The 22,116-nt window shown below is 42.0% G+C and overlaps 1 protein-coding gene across 1 annotated transcript in view; it reads left to right on the forward strand.

The window, feature by feature from the left end:
* The first annotated feature begins 9,981 nt into the window (after positions 1 to 9,981).
* Positions 9,982 to 22,116, forward strand: part of LOC140514336 (sulfotransferase 1B1-like) — a 28,230-nt gene continuing 16,095 nt past the window's right edge. Inside the window, exons 1-3 of the mRNA XM_072624545.1 lie at positions 9,982 to 10,261; positions 13,486 to 13,614; positions 19,671 to 19,768. Coding sequence (XP_072480646.1) covers positions 10,114 to 10,261; positions 13,486 to 13,614; positions 19,671 to 19,768 — 375 coding nt within the window. The 5' untranslated portion in view covers positions 9,982 to 10,113. The remainder of the gene's footprint in view (positions 10,262 to 13,485; positions 13,615 to 19,670; positions 19,769 to 22,116) is intronic.

Below are 22,116 nucleotides of genomic sequence, written 5' to 3' on the forward strand. Positions count from 1 at the left end.
GCCCTTTGGAGGGGAACAGATGGCAGAAGTTCACTCTGTTTCAATTGGAAGGCCAATCAGACATAGGGTGATGAGAAAGGATGAGAAAAAATTCAGAAACGAGATCATGCTACATGGGCCTGACTGATAGTTCCATCTATAAGGACTTCTTTTTCAATCATCATAATGAAAACAAGCCCAGGCAGACAGACGGATACTTACTTCTAAGGCTCACAAGCCTTGTTAGGTGGATTTTCAAAGAGCTCTCCTCCTGCTGTACCACTCACTTCAACTGAGAGCAAGGATATAAAGATGCCAATCAACAGGTCCCCATCTCGGGAAACTATTAGCTTAATCAGGTGGAAGTAGGAAAATCTCTCTGTCTTGTGCCCAGAGCTTAGAAACTGCAGCATCGGAGATATGAGAAAGGAAGAAAACAGTTGAGAAACAACTTTCTGAATATGGGACAGCATCTCCCTGAAAATTAGCCAAAGTTCCAAGCCTGGGGAAACCAAGGAACCATTCAGACCAAAAATCAGCTGCCTCTATCACGGGACAGATGAGGATTGTCCAGTGTCAGAAATGACCTGTCCTTCTGTAGTTTTCAGGCTCTGGTCTGTCTACTGTACCTGAGGAACCATAATGGGGCACTAGTAAGGCCCATGTTTAAGATAAGGACAATGGTGGGAGATGAATGGATCTTTGAGGGTTTCGCGAGCTTTTAGAGTGAACTCTGTCTCCCAGAAGAATCCTTATTGTTAGAACCTGACAGGTACCTCTCCTTCTACTCCAGTCTCCACAGAGAAGTTTTAGTACATGAGAAACTCTGGGGACCAGACTACCTGGGGAAGAACTGATATTAGGCAGGGAGCAGCGTACCCCATCCACAGGAATGAAAGTTCTCATATTTCCTCTCTGTTTGCCCATCTGAAACAGGTGGGTGCAACCATTTAGGAAGTCATGAGACTGCCTTCTTCTTCAGTGAAGATTTTACATTTCCACCTGAGTCTCTGCATCCAAGGGGGAACAAAAAAGGACAGAGTTATGTTTTGGACTCTCTTTCCCTTGATCCCAGCAGAGGCTAGTACAGAAGTGCCTTCCTAGGAAAGAATTGCCATGACCTGGGTTCACTGTGTGGACTGAATCTCATGAAAACCTCTGCAGTAAGTGATAAAATAAAATACAAACCTTCAGCGCTGGCAATTTCCCTGATAGTCTGTAAGCCTTATAGCCTTGAAGGCCCCCACTTCCCTGTGCTACGTATAATGTAAGCCTCATATTCAGGACTCAGTAGAATCTTCTGAATTTCTGTTATAGTTGTTGGTTGGTCGGTTGTTTTCCTTTACTCTCAAAGAGGACGAAAATGGCATCATTTTATTGGAGTCAGATTACAATATCCAACCGTGGCTGATCAGGTTGAACATGAACTTGGAGTGCTTTACCACAAGTTGGGCACAAATAGTCCATATGAACATTTGGAGTGGAGATTTCTCTAAATCTGAGGATCTCATATTCTTTTGAGCTACTGTAATACACACAAATTCCTCCCTTACTTCTCTCTTTACTCTTTGGACAGAGACATAGCATCACAGCCTCAGACATTAAAAAAAAGAGCCTCAAAGATTACTTTGTCAGATAGGTTTATGATAGAATTCCACTCTCCAATGACTAGCCTTTGAAACACAAGCAGACTCATATTTCCTACTTGATTAAGGCTATAATGACAATCTGGGGATACATATTTTGCTCTTTTGATGATGGGGATAAAGAGTTTAGAGCTGCTAGAGTCTCAGGAGGCAATCTGATTTGATACCTTCATTTTAGAGGTGAGGAAACTGATGCCCAGGAAAGTAGAAGGATTTCTCTGCATTTACATAACATAAAGCAGATGAATTCTGGTCTTTTGATTGCAAAACAAAAGCTCTTTCTACTACTCATTACTGCTGCCTAGAGAACTGCACAAGTATCATCCACTCAGAATGTAAGTGAACCTGTATGTGTCTATGAATCCCCATTACAAGTATTCTATCTTTAAGGATCACCAGAGTTATAAGGTACCTCAGAAGTCGTTAAGCACAAGACATCAGAGATGCAACGGAGCATTCTAGAACGTGAGGTTAAATTTACCAGAGGAAGAGAAGAAAGACAAACCTTGTGATAGCCTGAAGTCCCTGGTTGGGAGACAGGGCTATCTCAATATTGCCACTGATCATGGGCATCCCACATGGCCTGGGGGATGAAGGACAAGGACAGTGGTAGGAATGAATAACTAGATGCATGGAATGAATGAATGAAAATGAATTTTATTATTCACTGTCTTACAGGCAGGTGACAAAAATACCAAAATAAAGACAATCTTTGATCTCAAGATGCTTACATTCTAATAGAGAGACAACACACGTATAGGAGTAGTGGCCAGGGAAGTATACTTTACTGTGGACAGTTAAAGGGATGGTAACCTGGAAATGAGTAGCAAGTAAAGAGAAGCATGGCTGGTTATGCACCTAAATACAGTAAGTAACTATGGCTGAATCCAATCTGGAGAGTAGATCTGCAGGGTAAAAGTGGCAGGACTTTGAAGGAGACCAATAAGTGAAGCAAGCAGTTTTCCCTCACCAAGTGCAGTAATAGGGAAGCCTAAAACTCCACTTTCACTTCATTAAGGAAATCCACAGGCATAATAAGTTCATCACACATGGTGAGAATGCTAGGAATCCTGACACCTGTATACTTGAATCAGTGGTTCCAGCTGGCAGCTTTTCTACTTCACATGTATGATGGCATGTGGTGTGATCACAAGGCATGTGATTACTGCTGACAGGAGAATGAAGGATGTGGTTAGGAAGATGGAAAGATAGACATATGTATGTATATGTCTATACAAACATAGACATATACATGTGTGTATACATATATACACATGTGTATATGTAGATAGACAGATAGGTAGATGAAGTATTTATTAAGATCTTACCATATGCCAGGCTCTGTGATAATATCTGGGTACACAAATCCAAACAAATAGGATAGTTGCTGCCTGCAAGGAGGTTACTCTATAATAGGGGAAAATAATGCATAAAAGGGTTTTAGAAAGTAGAGGGTGGGCAGAGTCAAGATGGTGGGGTAAATACAGGGATATCTTTGAGCTTTCCCCCCAAATCCCTCCAAATACCTGAAAAAATGACTCTATACAAATTCTAGAGCTACAGAACCCACAAAATGACAGTGTGAAACAAATGTACAGCCCAAAACAACCTGGAAGGTCCACAAGAAGGGTATATAGCATCTGGTTGGGAGCAAAACACAGTCCAGCATCAATGACATCAGCATAGCCAGGGCTGGAGCAGGCCTCAGGGGACTAAATCACTGGCAGCTGCGGCACTTTTCAGATTTCTCAACCCACAAACACTAAAGACAGCATAGAAGAGAAAACTCTGTGGAACCTGGATGAAAGAGGGGGAGAGGGCAGCAGTGGCTTCTGGAGCTCTGGATCTGCATATGATTGGGATTTGAGCAGCTGAAGCCTGTGACAATGCAACTACCCCCAAAGGAAGGATTTTTTTTTTACTTTGACAAAGAGTTAAACAGTCAAATATTTGGCTGGGAAGGTGGGTAAACAGTGTAAAAAAATAAATAAATAAACCCTGACTACAGTATCTTACTTTGGTGACAAAGAAGATCAAAATGTACAATCAGAAGACAACAAAGTCAAAGCTGATACATCCAAAGTCTCCAAGAAAAATATGAATTGGTCTCAAAAATGATTTTGAAAGTTAAGTAAGAGAAGTAGAGCAAAAATTGGGAAGAGAAATGAGACTGATGCAGGAAAAGCATAAAAAACAAGTCAACACTCAGAAAATAGAAGACCTTTAAAAACAAGTTAGCAGCTTACTAAAGGAGAACCAAAAAAATGCTGAGGAAAATAACACCTTTAAAAAGAGGCTAACTCAATTGGAAAAAGAGGTCCAAAAAGCCAAAGAGGAGAAGGAAGCTTTAAAAAGCAGAATTAGCCAAATGGAGGAGAAGGTTCAAAAGCTCACTGAACAAAATAATTCATTGAAAGAGAGAACTGAGTCCAGGGAAAAGAATGACTATGAGTTAAACCAAGAAGTTAGTAAACAAAACCAAAAATTTTAAAAAATAAAAGATGAGGTGAAAGAACTCATTGGAAAAACAACTGACCTGGAAAATAGATCCAGGAGAAATAATTTTAAAATTATTGGGCTACCTGAAAGCCATGATCCAAAAAAGAGCCTAGACATTATCTTCCATGAAATTATCAAGTAAAACTGCTCTGGTGTTATAGAAGCAGAGGGCAAAATGGATAATGAAAAAATTCATGGCTCACCCCCTGAAAGAAACCCAAATAGAGAAACTCCTAGGAATATTGTGGCCAAATTTCAGAGTTCCCAGATCAAGGAGAAAATACTGCAAGCAGGTAGAAAGAAACAATTTGAGTACTGTGGAAATACAATCAGGATAACACAGGATCTGGCAGCTTCAACGTTAAGAGATTGAAGGGTTTGGAGTGGGATATTTCAGAAGTCAAAGGAAGTAGGATTGAAGCCAAGAATCACCTACTCAGCATTTCTGAATATAATACTGCAAGGGAAAAAATGGTCATTCAGTGAAAGAGACAAATTTGAAGATTTCATGTTGAGGAAAAGACCAGATCTGTATTTAAATATTTGACTTCCCAAGACAAGAATCAAGAGAAGCATGAAAAAGTAAACAGGAAAGAAAAATCATAAAAGATTCTGTAAAGCTGAACTGTTTACATTACTACATGGAAAGAAAATATTTTTAACTCTTGAATCTTTTCTCAGTATTTGGGTATAGTTGGAGAGATTGTACACACACATTCACACATACACACATAGATAGAGAGTACAGGGTGTGTTATATCAGAAGAGAAGATATCCACATACATACACAAAAATAAATAAATAAATAAAATGAACTAAAAATTATGGGGTGAAGGAGGAAAATACCGGGAAGAGAAAGGGAGTAATGGAATGGGGCAGGCTATAACTCATAAAAGAGATAAGAAAAATCTTATTCAACGGAGGAGATAAGGAGAAGGGGAGGGGGGGGAATAAAGCTACCTCTCCCCACATGTGGCTGAAGGAAGGAATAACATGCTCACTAAATTTGATATGAAAATTTATATCACACCACAGGAAAGTAGGAGAGGAGGCAACAAGTGGAGCAAAGGGAATGTTAGAAGGGAGGGCAAATGGGAGAAGGAGTCACTAGAAATAAACACTTTTGAGAAGGGACAAGGTCAATTGTAGGGGGGGAAAGATAAGGGGGATCAGGTGGGTCAGAGGGTAATATAATTAGCATTACACAACATAATTACTGTGGAAGTCTTTTGCAAAACAACACATATTTAGTCTGTATTGAATTGCTTCCCTTCTTAGTGGGGCTGGGGGGGGGGGGAGAAGTTGGAATTCAAAGTAGTAGAAATGAATGTTGAGAATTTTTACTGCATATAATCAGGAAATAAGAATTACAGAGATAGAGGTATGGGAATTTGTCTTGCCCTGCAAGAAAAGAGAGAAGATGGAGATAGGACAGGGGTGGAGTGTGATGGAGGGGAGGGTACATTGAGGGAAGGAGTAATCAGAATGCAAGGTATTAGGAAGCAGGGAAGGGGAGTGATGGGGAGAAAAATTGGTCATGTTACAAAGTGAGGTAAAAGCAATCAGTATTAAAACAATAGACTGAATTAATTACTGAGAATAAATCAATGACATCTTTAGTTTGGAGAAAAGAATCTCAGTCTAACTTTCCAAGAGGAAGGTAATCTTGGGTAAAATTTGGCATTGATGGAAAAGGCAAGGTTTTAATAGTAAATTTGATTTTATGATTGCCATTTAATCAGGAACTAGAACATGTATAGAAAGACATGTAAGCCGCTTAAGACTTGCCTCAAAAGATGTTCCTTAGCCAAAGTGAAACTATAATCATACCTGAAACCTGGTTATTGGAACTTGCCATTTTTAGATGCTATGGGACTATTAAGTGACTGTTCTTCTGAGTTTAACTCCAGGTATGGGAAGCAAGAAAGGCGATCTGAGCCTCCATTACATGATGCCAGTATGCTGATGAGATGCTGGTATGAACTGCATAGGTGATCTCAAGGGAAGGGTGGGAGAGCAGCTGTTCAGCATGGGCTAAGGTGGGATTCTCCTGACTCAATTTCCCCACTGACACCTGGAAGACTTTAAGCCTGACTGAATGCAGGTGGACAATCTACTTCTGCCTGGAATAGACATGAAGTTGGGGAGATATTGTTTCCCTGCAATGTCCCTACTCTTGGTGGCAATTTCTTATAGTCAAAAGGTTTGTAAACTTAATACCAGATCTATTCAATTATAGATTATGGGTAAAGGAACATCCGAGGCTGTCTAAAATTAAGCTATTAGGCATAGGACTTTAGACCAACAACATGAAGTTAGGGTGCTTTTATTCTTAGTAATACTGTGGAAACAATTAGATCAAGAGATCATGAAGTTAGCAACATAAATATTATCTGTGTCTCAGTTGGCTTATGTTTTAAAAAAAAATTCTTTTGTGGTCCATATTGTAAATGCTTTAAAAAGATGTATCACCTGACCAAAAGTTTGAATTGCTTTATCTGTTATAAACTGTGTTAAAAATAAAAAAATTAAAATTAAAAAAAAAAAGTCAACAGCTTGCTAAAGGAGATTCCCAAAAAGAATACTAAAGAAAATAGCACCTTAAGAAAATAGACTAACTAAAATGGCAAAAAAGGCCCAAAAAGCCAATGAGGAGAAAAATGCCTTAAAAAAACAGAATTGGTCAAATGGAAAAAGAGGTCTGAAAGCTCACTGAAAAAAATCATTCCTTCAAAATTAAAATGAAGCAAATGGAAGTTAATGACTTTATGAGAAATCAGGAAACTGTATAATAGAACCAAAAGAATGAAAAAAAATAGAAGATAATATGAAATATCTCATTGGTAAAACTACTGACCTGGAAAACAGATCCAGGAGAGACGATATAAAAATTACTTGACTACCTACCTTAAAGCCATGATCAAAAAAAAGAGCCTAGACACCATCTTTCCAGAAATTATCAAGGAAAACTGCCCTGATAGTCTAAGAACCAGATGGTAAAATAGAAATATAAAGAATCCACCAATAACCTCTTGAAAGAGATCTCAAAAGGAAAATTCCTAGGAATATTGTAGCCAAATTCTGGAGTTCCCAGGTAAAGCAAAAAATATTGCAAATAGCCAGAAAGAAACAATTCAAGTGTTGTGGCAATTGGTTGGTTGGTTGTTGTCCTTCGTTCTTGAAGAGGACCAAAATTGTGGAAATACAATCAGGATAACAGAAGATTGAGCAGCTTCTACAGAAAGGGATCAGAGGGCTTGGAATATGATATTCCAGAGGTCCAAGGGGCTAGGATTAAAACCAAGAATCAATCACCTACCCAGCAAAACTGAGTATAATCTTTCAGGGGAAAAAGTGGAATTTCAATGAAATAGATGACTTTCAAGCATTCTTGACGAAAAGACCAGAGCTGAATAGAAAATTTGACTTTCAAATACAAGAATCAAGAGAAGCATGAAAAGGTAAACAGGAAAGAGAAATCATAAGGGACTTATTAAAGTTGAAATGTTTATATTCCTAAATGGAAAGATGATATTTGTAACTCATGAGACCTTTCTCTGTATTAGGGTAGTTAGAGGAAATAGAGATGGATAGATGATAGATAGATAGATGATAGATAGATAGATAGATAGATAGATAGATAGATAGATAGATAGATAGATAGACAGAGACAGACAGACAGATAGATATAGGGCACAGGGTGAGTTCAATATGAAGGGATGATATCTAAAAAATAAAGTTGAGAGTTGAAAGAGGAATATATTGGGAGAAGGAGAAAGAGGGAGATAGAATGGGATAAATTATCTCACATAAAAGAGACAAGAAAAAGGTTTTACAATGGAGGGGAAAGGGACAGAGGTGAGAGGGAATGAGTGAACCTCTCATCAGATTGGGCTTAAGGAGGGAACATACACACTCAGTTGGGTATCTTACCCTACCAAAAATAAGGGGGAAGGGGATTAAGGGGGGGCAGATAATAGATGGGAGGGTAGTTTGGGGGAGGGGGTATTCCGAAGCAAACACTTTTGAAAAGGGACAGGGGCAAAGGAGAAAATGGAATAAAATGGGGGTGGGATAGGATGGAGGGAAATATAGTCTTTCACAACATGACTATTATGGAAGTGTTTCGCAAAACTACACATGTACAACCTACATTGAATTGTTTGCCTTCTCAAGGAGGGTGAGTGGGGAGGGAAGAAGGAAGGCAATTTGGAACTCAAAGTTTTAAAAACAAATGTTAAAAATTGTTACATGTAACTGGGAAATAAAATATACAGGCAATGGGGGATAGAAATCTATCTAGCCCTATAAGAAAGTAAAGGGGAAGGTGATGGAGGGGGGCTTATCAGAAGGAGGGAACCCCTGGGTTTGTGAAGCTTAGAGGAAGTAGCAGGCCCCCACTCACACCCTAATTTCATTCTCCCCAGTGGATGCTACATTCTGGGATTCCTGGGATTTGCAGTCTTTGAATTCAGGGACTGGTGAGAGGGTAACTCAGGCATCCAGGGGGGTCCCTATTGCCCCCACCAGGTGGCCCAGACCCCCAGGTTCCTCTTTGTGGTGAGAGACCAACCAGGGGTCCAGGGAGGAGGCACCTGGCATTCCCCTTCAAGCTGCCTCGGGACCTCTGGTTTCTTCTCTTGATAGACAGCCCAGAGTTCAAGAGATGTTGTGCTTTCAGTGGTAGGCACAGCACACTTTGGGGTTTCCTCTCTGAGTGTGATGAAACTGGGGTTTAGAGGTGGGTACTGCACTTGGCTGCATGCACCCCAAACACTTTGTGTCACTCTGTGTCACTCTGTTTAGAGCAAACCATGGTCCAGAGGGCGACTCCATTGGTTGCATGCACCCTAGAACCCCAGCTTCCTAATCTGGAGAAACCCTGATTGGAGGGGTGACTGCACTTGGTGGTAGGGCTCGGGTTGTGTCATTGGGATAAAGGAATTCCCTTCCGGGAGAGGAAAACCCCAGGGAAGGGGTGAGGGTGCCTGCACTCCCCATCAGACAAAACACCAGGTTAGGAACCTGGGAGTCTGGGGTGCCTCCAACCTAGTACAATTTCCCACCTTGATTCCTGGTTTCCTCTCTTTAGAGAGGATAATGTGAGGATCTGGAGTGCCCAAAGGCCAGGGATATTGCTCCCCTGCACCCCATGTTATGCTTAAGTTAATGAGACAGAAGATCTCTGCCTGTGAATAGACCTCACTTGGAGCCCTGGTGCTTAACCAATTAGGCTCTGGACTAGTGGAGATTCCCACAGCTTCCCAATTAAGTGCTGATTTCCAAGCTTTTGCACTAAGCCCAAGCAAGTGTGGAGTCTTTGACTGGAAACAGTATATACTGTATTGCTTGGAGGGGATGGTGTGGTTGGAGAGAGCCGAATACAGAGAAACAGATGGAGGAGCCAACAAATGGAGGAGCAAAATTATTCCAGTAATTTTACCAAAATGACTCCAATGGTTTGCTATTTTCTCCTCCAGCTCATTTTACATATGAGGAGACTGAGTCAAACAGGGTTAAGTGACTTGCCCAAGGTCACACAGCTAGTAAGCGTCTGAGGCTGGATTTGAACTCAGATCCTCCCGACTTTAGGCCTGGCACTGTATCCACTGAGCTACCTAGCTGCTCCTATGGCAAGATCTTTTCCTAAAAACATATTTTCAAGAAGATCTCTAAAACTGGTAGTGAACTGGAGGGCTCACTTGAGGATGTACCTGATTCCTAAAGATATCACTCTCCCTGCTTGACCTTTGTTCTGAAGTTTTAGTAAGAATTTCAAAGGAAACCTTTATTTGATTTTATCCTAATCCTTCCCCTCCCAGAGACCTTTGTTCAATTTGCCACGTGGTCTCTTCCTGTGTTTACAGCCTGCCCTTTATATTCTGGTAGTGTGTGCAGTGATTTCAGATTCACGTTTCTGTGACAGTTGCCTACCAACGATTCCAATTTGGATTCAATTCATCTCTCTGCACCCCCTGCCTCCTCCTAGATGACCACCCTAGAAGATTTGATCAGGAAAGAGCCCAAGACTGTCCATGGCTACCCCATTGTCTGTGCCTTTTCACACAACTGGGAGAGAATAGAGCAGTTCCAGTGGAGACCAGATGACATTGTGATTGCCACTTACCCCAGATCTGGTGAGTCTGGTGAGCTTTGGAAAGTCCGACAACCAAGAGATGTCATAGAAATTCTCCAGTTTTATCAAGTCCTTGCCCTCCTCAGATAGCATAGTGGATCTTATGCCATGGTTCTTGTTTTCTGGCAGAGATAGATATCTTCGGAAGAGGGGGAAAAACATTTTATGGACTTGTAGCTCTTCCCTTGCAATCATGTGAGCTGGGCTAAAAGCTGAGGATTATTAAATACCAGAGAAGGGGAAAGCTTTTGAATTATTCACACACTTAGTTTTTTCATGTTATTGACGGCTGTTTTGTTATTTTAGTCGTGTCCAACTCTTCGTGACCCCATTGTAGATCTTGGCAAAGATACTGAAGTCCTTTGTCATTGCCTTCTCCAGCTCATTTAACAGATGAGGGAAAAGGGTGAAGTGACTTGCTCAGGGTCACCCAGCTAATAAGTTTCTGGGGCAAGATTTGAACTCAGGGAGATGAGTCTTCCTCATTCTATGCCCAGTGCTCTGACCACTGTACCACCTAGTTTTACAAAATGTATGCCTTGTGTTTGCCATCTGAATTTCATTTTTAAAGTAAAATGTAAGGCCTACTCTTTAAACGCACCATGAAATATCTACCTCACTTGTAACCATCAGCCTTTAAAAAAAATTGCCTCCAACTTCTTGGAGGATTTTGTTGACCAAACCTAGGCAGGTAGTTCATAGGTGTGGTAAAGATACCAGTTATCCAGTGTGAGTCACATCATCCAATGAAGGTGTGGTTTGCCACAATCTTCTGCCCCTTCCTGGGCTGGTCTTTTCTTTTTAATTATTTTATCCAAAACAAAATGAAACATCAAGACAAATAACTGAAGTTGCTTGAAGACTGTCTCTGAGTTTATTTCCCTGTTTGGGGGATCATCATCCCTTTTTAGTCACTAGACCTGCTTGACGCACCCATCAGCCACTGGCTGATTCGTTCTCACTCACTTTCCTTCATCTGATTGTACTTGGTGGCATAGATGCCATTCCTCTAATTCTGGTTTTTTGTTTGTTTTCTTATTTTGCATTATTTCATCTGGGTCTTCCCAGGTGTCTTGGAATTTTTCACATATCTGGCTTAATTGCATTATAATTATCCTGGTCACCTCATGTGTCCAATCCATTACAAACCTTGTCATTTCTACTTTTCCCCATCTCTCATACACATCCCTCTCTCTTCACTCCCACAGTCTTCCTCACCAGGTCCTCAACATTTCCTTCCTCACATATTGCCATACTCTGATCCATCCCATACTCATCTGCCAAAGTGATTTTCTTAAAATGTAGACCACATCACCCTCCCTGCTCAAGCAACTCCTTTGTTGTTTTTCAGTCCTGTCCAACTCTTCATGATCCCATTTGGGGTTTTCTTGGCAAAGATACTGGAGATACTTGGCAAAGACACATCCTTCTCTAGTTCATTTTACGGATGAGGAAACTGAGGCAGACAGTGTTCAGTGACTTGCCCAGGGTCAGACAGCTAGGAAGTGTAAGAGGCTAGATTTGAACTCATGAATACAAGTTCCTAACTTCAAGACCTGGCACTCTATCCACTGCACCACCTAGCTGCCCTCAAGGATCTTCAATGGCTCCCTATTGCTTCCAGGAACAAATACAAACTTCTGTTTGGCATTTAAAACCCTTCATAATCTGATTGTCCTTCTACATCCTATTCTCATTCTTTATTCCCTGCAACCTACTCTTGGTCCAGTCAACACTGGCCTGCCTGCTACTCCTTTAACACAGCATTCATCCTCCTCCTCTGGACATGCGGCTCTACCTCTTAGCTTCCCCAGCTGCCCTCAGGCATCAACTCAAAGCCCACTTTCTCTTGAAGGGCTTCCCCCATTTCTGCTGCTTCCCTTTGATGTTCCCTTCCATCTGCCCTGGCAATGTCTTGTCTGGACCTAGTTACTGACATGTTGCCTTTCCCATCCCCATGGAAGCTCCTGAGGACAGGATCTGTTTTTACCTTTCTTTGTATCCTTAGCTCTTAGCACAGTCCCTAGTACAAAAGTAAGTGCTTAATGAGTGGAAAGATAAAAAAATAGAAATAAATAAATACAAGCAAAACTGAATATAATATGTAGTTATCTGATATTAACATGGAAATAAGTGCTCAATAAATGTTTTCTGATTTATAGTATTCATTGTTATCTCATTAACAGGCAAAGGGATCTGGAATAGACAGGCAGGCTTAGGGAGGAATGGTAGACCTGTCCCAGGTAACAGGTCAGACATAATGGATTTTCCTCCACCTGAGCCCCGGGGCCTGAGTGCCCAGTACATGCTTCCAGAGTTCCCTATTGTGGACCACTCTCTTTTCTGGACTGTTGTTTTCTGTCTACTTATAGATGACCTTTACATTGGGTCTGGAGCCTGTGGAAGGATTGGTGGAAACAAGCTAAGAGTTGAATTATGGGGCAGAATAATGATAGGGGGACTTAAGTGTGGGACAACAAGGTCAAGACAGGGACTCACCCTAAGGATTTGGGGTAGTATCAGTCACCATGTACTAGGCCCCGTTACTTTCTATTGGTAGGACCAGTCCAAAACAGGCCACAGCACAAGTACCTCCAAAATGAACCACAGAAACTGGAGATTTATCCATTCTTTTATATCCTGCTCAGGAGAGGGTCTAGTTCCCTTCCCTTTAGCCTATGCCAACATATGGGGGTGTTAAATGGTTAAAGTTGAAAGGGGACAGTCCATAAGCATCCAACATTCCAACCCTTCACCTCTGCACAGGCTCTTTTCTATGCCTAGAATGTACTTTCTCCAGTTCACATATTCCCTCCTTCATAAGGCCTTTCTTGAATTGCCAGGGCCCTCACTCACAATTGACTTGTATTTATTTCATCTCTTTAAGTGTATGTATTGTCTCCTCAACGTGATGCCATGTCTTCAAGTGCAAAGCCAGTGAGAGAGTTTGGTTTTGTCCCTGAGTCCCCCCAATCCAAACAATGTAAATGCTTTATAATTTGATTGATTGTGGGACAGAGAACTTGACAGGACTGTACAGTAAGCCTGGGTATTCTCGATGAAACATGAAATTGGCATGATAGAGGCTATTGTACCCAAGACAACAAGTGCTCAGTACAACAAAAGCTCACATGGGATGATCATGAATTTGGGAGTGTCATTAGTCGCTGAATAGCTTAGGGAGGTTCATTTGATAGATGTGATGTCCTTGACCTTCTGCTTCAGGTACCACCTGGCTTTCTGAAATTGTGGATATGATTCAAAATGATGGTGACATCGAAAAATGTAGTCGAACTGCCATTACTGAAAAAGTTCCAATGTTGGAGTTGTTTGTCCCAGGACTGAGGAAGACAGGTATCTTCTTTGCTTTCTTTGTTTGGTTTGTGTGTTTTTCTTACTGTCCTTCTGATGCATGCCGTACTGAATTACTGTAGACACAACAGCATTTGCAATTCTCCTTCAGCCAAGATATGAACGATGATGAAGATAATGATGACGATGACTTGTCGATAATGATGATAGCTAACATTTCTATAGCTCTTGCTATATGCCAGGAACTGGGCTAAGGATTTCACAATTATTATCTCACTGATCATCACAACAACCAAGGGAGAGAGGTGCTATTATGATTGTGTTCATCCTTCGTTGCCGAAGACCAGGCCCTCAGAGAAATGATGACTTGACTTGCACTTGACTTTGTTCTGAGTGAGGGAGGGCTGTGCAGGTCACCAGCCTCGCTTCTCCTCCACAGCCGTCTGAACCCAGTGACCAGATATTCCTCAGGATGACTGGAGATGGCCCAGGATGCAATGGGAGACCTTGGGCCCTTTAGGCCAAGGTCTTTGCAAGTATTCACTTGGGGTGAGGTAATGCCCATTCATTGAATAGGCCTGTTGAAGAAGTAGCCAGTGCACGGCCCTTTCAATGAGGCCAAGAAAAAGAAAGACATCAGACTGAGTGGGAAACAACCACAGTTACTACTGAAAATCACTCTAAAGCCAGGAAGGTCCAGAGGAGCCCTTAGTCAGGGGCCCATTGGCGTCCCAGTTTCAGAGTGCAGCAGGTTTAAGGGGAGAGGAGAGGAGAGGAGAGGAGAGGAGAGGAGAGGAGAGGAGAGGAGAGGAGAGGAGAGGAGAGGAGAGAGGAGAGGAGAGAGGAGAGGAGAGGAGAGGAGAGGAGAGGGGAGGGGAGGGGAGGGGAGGGGAGGGGAGGGGAGAGGAGAGGAGAGGAGAGGAGAGGAGAGGAGAGGAGAGGAGAGGAGAGGAGAGGAGAGGAGAGGAGAGGGGAGGGGAGGGGAGGGGAGGGGAGGGGAGAGGAGAGGAGAGGAGAGGAGAGGAGAGGAGAGGAGAGGAGAGGAGAGAGGAGAGGACAGGAGAGGACAGGAGAGGACAGGAGAGGACAGGAGAGGACAGGAGAGGACAGGAGAGGAGAGAGAGGGGAAGAGAGGAGAGGAGAGGAGAGGAGAGGAGAGGAGAAGAGAGGACAGGAGAGGACAGGAGAGGACAGGAGAGGACAGGAGAAGACAGGAGAGGAGAGAGAGGGGAGGAGAGGAGAGGACAGGACAGGAGAGGACAGGAGAGGACAGGAGAGGAGAGAGAGGAGAGGAGAGGAGAGGAGAGAGGAGAGGAGAGGACAGGAGAGGACAGGAGAGGACAGGAGAGGAGAGAGAGGAGAGGAGAGGAGAGGAGAGGAGAGAGGAGAGGAGAGGAGAGGAGAGGACAGGAGAGGACAGGAGAGGACAGGAGAGGAGAGAGAGGAGAGGAGAGGAGAGGAGAGGAGAGGAGAGGAGAGGGGAGAGGAGAGGAGAGGACAGGAGAGGACAGGAGAGGAGAGAGAGGAGAGGAGAGGAGAGGAGAGGAGAGGAGAGGAGAGGAGAGGAGAGGAGAGAGAGGAGAGGAGAGGAGAGGAGAGGAGAGGAGAGAGGAGAGGACCATTTTACAGATGAGGAAGCTGACGTCTCACTGCTAGTAAGTGTCCGAGGATGGACTTGAACTCAAGCTGCCTTCCTCAGTCCAGGGGAGGCACTGTCCACTGCATCACCTGGCAGTAACTAGAGTCTTAGCATCATTCTGAAAACTTTGAAACAACAATAGCTAGTACTTATATAACGCTTTAATATTTGCAAAGCATTTTACGTGTGTTATCTTACTTGATCTTCACAACTCCGTGAGGAAAATGTAATTATTATTCCCATGTTTATAGATGAGGTTGTTGTTCAGTCTTCATTGTCTAAGAGGACCACTGACATCACAAGGATGAATCGGATTTAAGTGAGGCAGAGCTGCCCAAAATCATCAGTCTCACTCCCCCTCCAGAGTCATCAAAGTCCAGTGGCAAGAAAAAAGTCAAGATGACTGGTGATGGCCTGGGATGCAGTGGGTGACCTTGGCCTTTCTAAACTAAAGGTCTTTCTCAAGTCTCAGTTTGTCTAAAGCAATACCCATTCAGGAACTAAGGGCAAAGTAAGAATTGAAACAAAAGATGGCCTAGTTTGCCATCACAAAAATATCAGGGGAAGAACCTCAAAGGTTCTGGCCAGAATAGATAACAATTACCATTTAGTTAGTTATTGTCCTTGGTTCTCAAAGACCAAAATGGCATCACGATGTAAGAGCCAAGTTTCAATGTGTCTGACTGATCAGACCAATGAGAGCTCAGAATGCTCTACCACAGGTCAGGCACAAATAGTCCATGTGAACATTTGGGGCGGATCCTCTAAACCTGCAAATCCTGAGTTTCCTTTGAGCTGTTTCAATTCTGCTTGCACATAGAACACAGCCTCTTCTCTGATGTGGGCACGCCATCCTGAGCCCCTGTGCCAGTGCCTCTCATGTTGCCCTATCAGTGCCGAGGTTCTTAAGAGAGACCTTGAGAGTGTCCTTGTATCACTTCTTCTGGTCACCATGTGATCGCTTGCCCTATGTGAGTTCCCCATAAAATAGTTACTATTTACACTCATTCTAAACCACTAAGACCTAGAGAAGTTATCACAGAGCTATGTTCTGGGAGCTATTATTGGCTGTTCAATGAAAACCAGGGTGATTTGGGTTTAATGATATAACCAAGTAGTTCCATTTGAAACACATCGGGCTTTTTTAAAGCCTGTTTTTCCAGAACTATATTTCAAGAAATCATTTATGAAATTACAGACCAAAAGCAAATTGTCCCAGTTTAAAAAAAAAAAAAGGTGATAATAATTAATTGATTGAATGATGGATAAATAATAGCTTACAAAATATAAGCAACCAGAAATTATATTCCTATGAACAGAGGACCCACATATAAGGGTATGGTGCCCCAAGTGGAGGGAGAGGTCACCTGTGGCGAAGAAAAAGGACGAGGAAGAAGAAGAGGAGGAGAAGGAGGAGGCTTCTCCCACTGCTGGTCCTGAGTGCCCAAAACAGTCAGTTCTCACTGACAGTCATCCAATAGTCTCAATTAGTTTTTATCAAAGGTATTTGCTCAGATAACATGGTAAAGACAGTTAATACAAAGCACTCTTCTAAAACCCAGTTCACTCATTTCCACGAATATACACACCATCCATGGGAAAAATAAGATTAAATTTGAACCATAATAGGATTGAGGTACATGTGTAAGAAACATGTGTGACAAAAGTTTAATTCACAATACCTGCTCTGGGTGGGTACAGATGTGGAAACTGAGGCAAACAGAAGCTAAATGACTTGCCCAGGGTCCCATAACCAATTAGTGTCTAAAGCAAGATTTAAACTTGGGTCTCCCTGACTCCAAGTCTGACACCATACCACTTAGCAATTTGCAATCAAGTAGTCACAGAGATACAGTGAAGTTGCCAAGGCTCAATCCTTTCTAGCATTTTTATGTTTATTTTATGGAAGCTTGCATCTGGAAATTGAGCTGCTGAAGTGAAACAGCCCTATTCCAGCTTTCCTTTGAGCAAAGAGCAAGAGGTCACTTCAAAACAATTTTATGTTTCAAAGCCTACTCTTGTTACATAACCCAGAAATTATTATTCCACAGATTTGACTTGTGCTTATTACACTTGATTATCATTTTTAGAGTACTGAGTACATTTTCAAGAGTAATAAAAGAAAGGCATGCTTGTTGTTATGGCAAACAACGTTGCGTTTCCAGATGCTTACATGGTCACAGCCCACAAAACAGAAAAATCTTCTTATTCTGAAATATCCATAAATCTGTGCATATAAAAGGAAATTATTCATTGCATTATGTACTGAACAGAGCTTTCTGTCAGAAACCTATCCATCACACACACACACACAAAACTGGAATACGAGAAATATCCAAATTTCTTTTACAATATTTTTCAAGTTGATTGCTTTTATGTGAACTGATCTGGCATTCACTTTAAAATGAATATATGTGATAAGATTAGGGAGAGAAGACTTCTAAATTTGTCCAGAAGACCTGTTATATAATCCCCTACTCTGAGTACTAAATATTCCAGCAGTTTATCTCCCTCAGTCTCACTTCCAAGCTTGGATTTCTTGCTGCTGGTTCAAATTCCTTTTTTTTTTAATTTCTTTGTCTATCAAACCAGACTTGTACTTCCCTTGGCATAGGGAATCCCAGGTGAGATAACTCTCTTCATCAGTGCAGATCACTGCCTACTCTCAGGTTCTTAGAAAGTTGCTTGGGCCACTTTATCAAGGGTCCCTCTATGTTTCAGAGGCAAGACATGAACCTCGATTTTCCTAACTCTGAGACTGGCTTTCTATCTACCATGCCTCAGTGGCTCATATCTTTGATTGATTCCCCAGCATCTTTCATTGAGAGAGTCCTCTGTCATGGTGTAGAGGTTCCCACAAGAGATCAGTGGCATCTAATCCAAACTGAATATATACGAGAATCTCCTTTACTGTATTCCCAACAAGAGGTCATTCAGTTTCTTCTTAAAGACTTAAAGATTTTTTTAAAGTCCCTGATTGAACAGCGTAGGCAGCAGGGGTGGGGGTGATGTCCCAGAGAACTAGCAAAGGATAGATTTGGGATTCGAAATCAAGTCCTTGCCTTATTTTATAGTTGAGGAAAATGAAGGTCAGAGCAGTTGAAGTCTCTTCTTGCCCATGGTGGCCCATCTCATAAATGGCAGACACAGGATGCTAGCTGTCTTCAAGCATCTGAAGGGTTACCACGTGGGAGAAGGATTAGATGTGTTCTGTTTGGCCAAAGGGGGCAGAACCAGAAGCAATAGGTTTCAATGACAGGGGTAGATTTGACCTGAAGTTCATGCAATGTTTGTTCTGCAGCTGTTGGGTAATGTTCTCCTTCTGCCCTTTCTTTGACAACCACACCCAAATGCCTATCCTTTGTTTTGCTAACCTCTTATCTAGGCCCACCATCTTGTCTCCTGGCACCTTAATTTATTGACTTTGCCCCACCCCCTTCCTTCTCCTACTGTTCTTCCTTTTCCTTCACCTAAGCCTAAGTCTTTTTTCTTGGGTCTATCATTCTCCTTTATCTCAGATCCTTCTCCTTCAAATTCTCCAATTTTCCCTCCCCAACTTCAGTCTTCTTCCCAACTGCAAAGCCTTCTAAATCTTCTTCTTAACTCCTTCTTCTGTTGAAGTTTTCCTGTACCATCTCCCATACAAGCTCCAAAGGGAAAATCCCAATAGAGCCAAACATTGCATATAATCATCCAATCTCAGCAATTCACTTCAGCAGCCCTTACACTGAGCCTTTGAGTAAGACAACTTGAGTCCCTATTCTGGCTCTGCTATTTAACTCGTGGGGTCCTGATTCACTTATCTGGATGGATGTGAGTATAGTCAAGACAGATCATGAAGGACGAACCAAGAAGCTGCTAGAACTAATGGAAAACTCCAAATGGCTAAAATCCATTCAAGGCTTGGGTGTCTCCATCTGTAAAAGAAGGGGTTGGTTTAGATGATTTCTAAGGTGTCTTCCACCTTGAAGTTCTAGATAAGGAAAACTGTTCCAGAGCTGATCTGATGAAAACACTTCTTGTTGAGTCATATCCAGCACAAGACTCCATTTGGGGTCTTCTTGGCAAAAATACTGGAGTGATTTGCTGTTGCCTTCTCCAGCTCATTTTACAGGTGAGGAAACTGAGGCAAACATGATTAACTAACTTGCTCAGGGTCACACAGTTAGTATCTGAGACCAGATTTGAACTCACAAAAAGGAGTGAGTCTTCCTGACTCTAGACCCAGTTCTCTACCCACCGCACCAACTAGCTGATGAAAATACTTCATAGGAGCAAATTTTGTAAACTGAAGAGTAAATTGGCCTCTAATTTGCTCAGATTACCCCTCAACATCCACCGTGTTTATCCAAGGTTATACTCAGAAAAATATGGTGACAGTTGGCTATATGGAATTGGAGTTATGGAAATGTTCCTAGCAAAGTCTAATGTCTCCCTGTACCACATGAACTTTTCCTAGGCACAGAGGCATTAGAAAAGATGCCATCACCTCGCCTTATCAAGACCCATATGCCAGTTGATCTCATCCCCAAGGACTGCTGGAAAAACAACTGCAAGGTAACATCTTTGTTGCAGCTCTCTAATCCACTGAGGCATGGTCATCTTTGCTGTTGCTGTTCAGACTTCAGTCATGTCTGACTTTGTGACCTCATTTGGAGTTTTCTTGGCAAAGATACTGGAGAGGTTTGCCATTGCCTTCTCCAGTTCATTTTACAGATGAGAAAACTGCAGCAAACAGGGTTAAATGACTTGCCTAGATCTTAGAGCTAATAAGTTTCAGAGGCCAGATTTGAACTCAGGAAGTTGAGTCTTCTTGATTCCAGGTCTAGAACTCTATGCACCATGGCACCACCTAGCTGCCCTGAAACATAGTTAATGCTTTTTAAGTGCTTGCTTGTTAGGATGGTAGAGCTAGACCTAGGGGTACAGGTAATTAATTTCTTCTGTCAGTCTGAGGTTGTCATCTATATTACTGGTCTCCACGAGAAGTTACTGTCTCAGCTCCATAGGGCAAGGATTTCATTTAAGGATTTAAAGCAAATGTGCATTCATTTCACCGTGAAACATCACTCCAGGGACCCACATATTCTCAATGTATTTTGTCCTACTCTGGAAACTGAACGGGACACTGAAAATATAAAATTGGTATTCAGTCCAATTCAATTCAATAAATATTCACTAAATGCTAACTATATGTAAGTTTCTGGAGATCTAAGACAGGACCAAAACAATCCCTGCCTTCAAGGGGTTTATATTCTCCTGGAAGACACATCAGAATCCAAATAGGGATAAATCTCCATACAAGGCAATTTGAGAAGGTATGGAACACATTGGATGATTTAATGAAATGTAAGCTCCAGAAGGGGAAAAAATTGTCTTTTGGATGTGAAGCCTCCGTGATTGACTTACAGTTGGCTTACTGATGGATGAAGAAGTAGGTAGGAAAAAGTATTCATTATTATTGGACCAGCTAGATGCTGGTTTAAATAATATGAGTGAATAAAGAGCCATTCAGACAAGGCGTCCTAGCCACACCAGTGATTGGGACTGCAGAGTATGAAGAAAATAAGATGTTAGTTTCACATGGAATTAGGTGGTCTTGGCTATGTATGTGCTTCAAAACTCTGGGGGAAACTAGCACCTTCTTGTTCTGGACCAACCAAAGCAACCCTAGAACAAATTGACTTCTGAGGAATTCTCTGGATATCTGATACTGAAATAGGTATGGACAAGACCACTTAGGGCAACTGTGATTTTCCCAGGCTCACATCTCCTGTCTACCTAGGAGAAGAGGAAGAGGAAGGAGAAAGAGGTGGGAGGGAAGGATAAAGGTTTATTGAGAGCCTACTATGTACCAGGCATTGTGCTAAGCACCTTCTAAATATCTTCACAGTCACTCAGAGAAGTAGGCAATACTGTTATCCTCAGTTTACAGATGAGGAAACAGAGGCAAATAGAAGTTAAGTAACTTGCCCAGGAACACACAGCTAATAGATGTTTGAGGTTGGATTTGAATTCATATCTTGAATTCATAAACTCCAGAGGCCCGCCACTCTATCTACCTCTAATAGATAAATGGATTATTCATTTATTTAGCACTTGTTTGCTAGACTCTCTGTTAAGGGACAGGGATATAATTACAAGCAAAGAAGGCAATCTCTGCCTTCAAGAAGATTATGTTCTAATAGGAGAAAAACAGCATATGAAAGCCAGGGTAGGAAGGTTTTACACACTGCACATGTTGGGGACTTTTCCAATGTACCCATCAATTATGCTGATTTTTTTCTCTCTAAGATAATATTACACTATTTGTCATATGTGATGACTCCAAAGGAGGTGAAAGTGAAGGTATACATGGGATACTACGGTGTTGTAAGAGACAGAACAGTTTAAGGTTCTGTGAAGAAAGGGGAGGGGAGAAGAGGAGAGGGGAGGGAAGGGAGAGGGAGAGGGAAAGGATGAGCTGCCCAAGCTCCACTTAATGGCTATATTTTGGGCCCTCCTGGCTTTGAGTGAATATCAATGGTAAATGTTTCTCTTTAGAACAGCAACCCTGAGGGTCTTCCCCTCCCAGCTTGATTTTTTTTTTCCAATTAAGGGGGCCATCCCTTGACTCACTTCCTAAAGAGGCCTACTCACTCAATGAACATTACCTCACTTTAAGTAAGTATCTGAAAAGGCCTTAGCCTAAAAGGGCCAGGGTCTCCCATTGCATCCTGGGTCATATCCAGTCATCCTGATGAATATCTGGTCACTGGATCCAGATGGCTCAGGAGGAGAAAGTGAGGCTGGCAACCTTGCACATCCCTCCCTCACTCAAATCAAAGTCAACTGCAAGTCATGTCATTTCTGTGATGTCATGATCCTCTTTGAGAATGAAAGACAAACATGAGACAGAAAATATC

This window comes from Notamacropus eugenii, chromosome 7 (assembly GCF_028372415.1).
Source record: "Notamacropus eugenii isolate mMacEug1 chromosome 7, mMacEug1.pri_v2, whole genome shotgun sequence".
Taxonomy (NCBI): Eukaryota; Metazoa; Chordata; class Mammalia; order Diprotodontia; family Macropodidae; genus Notamacropus; species Notamacropus eugenii.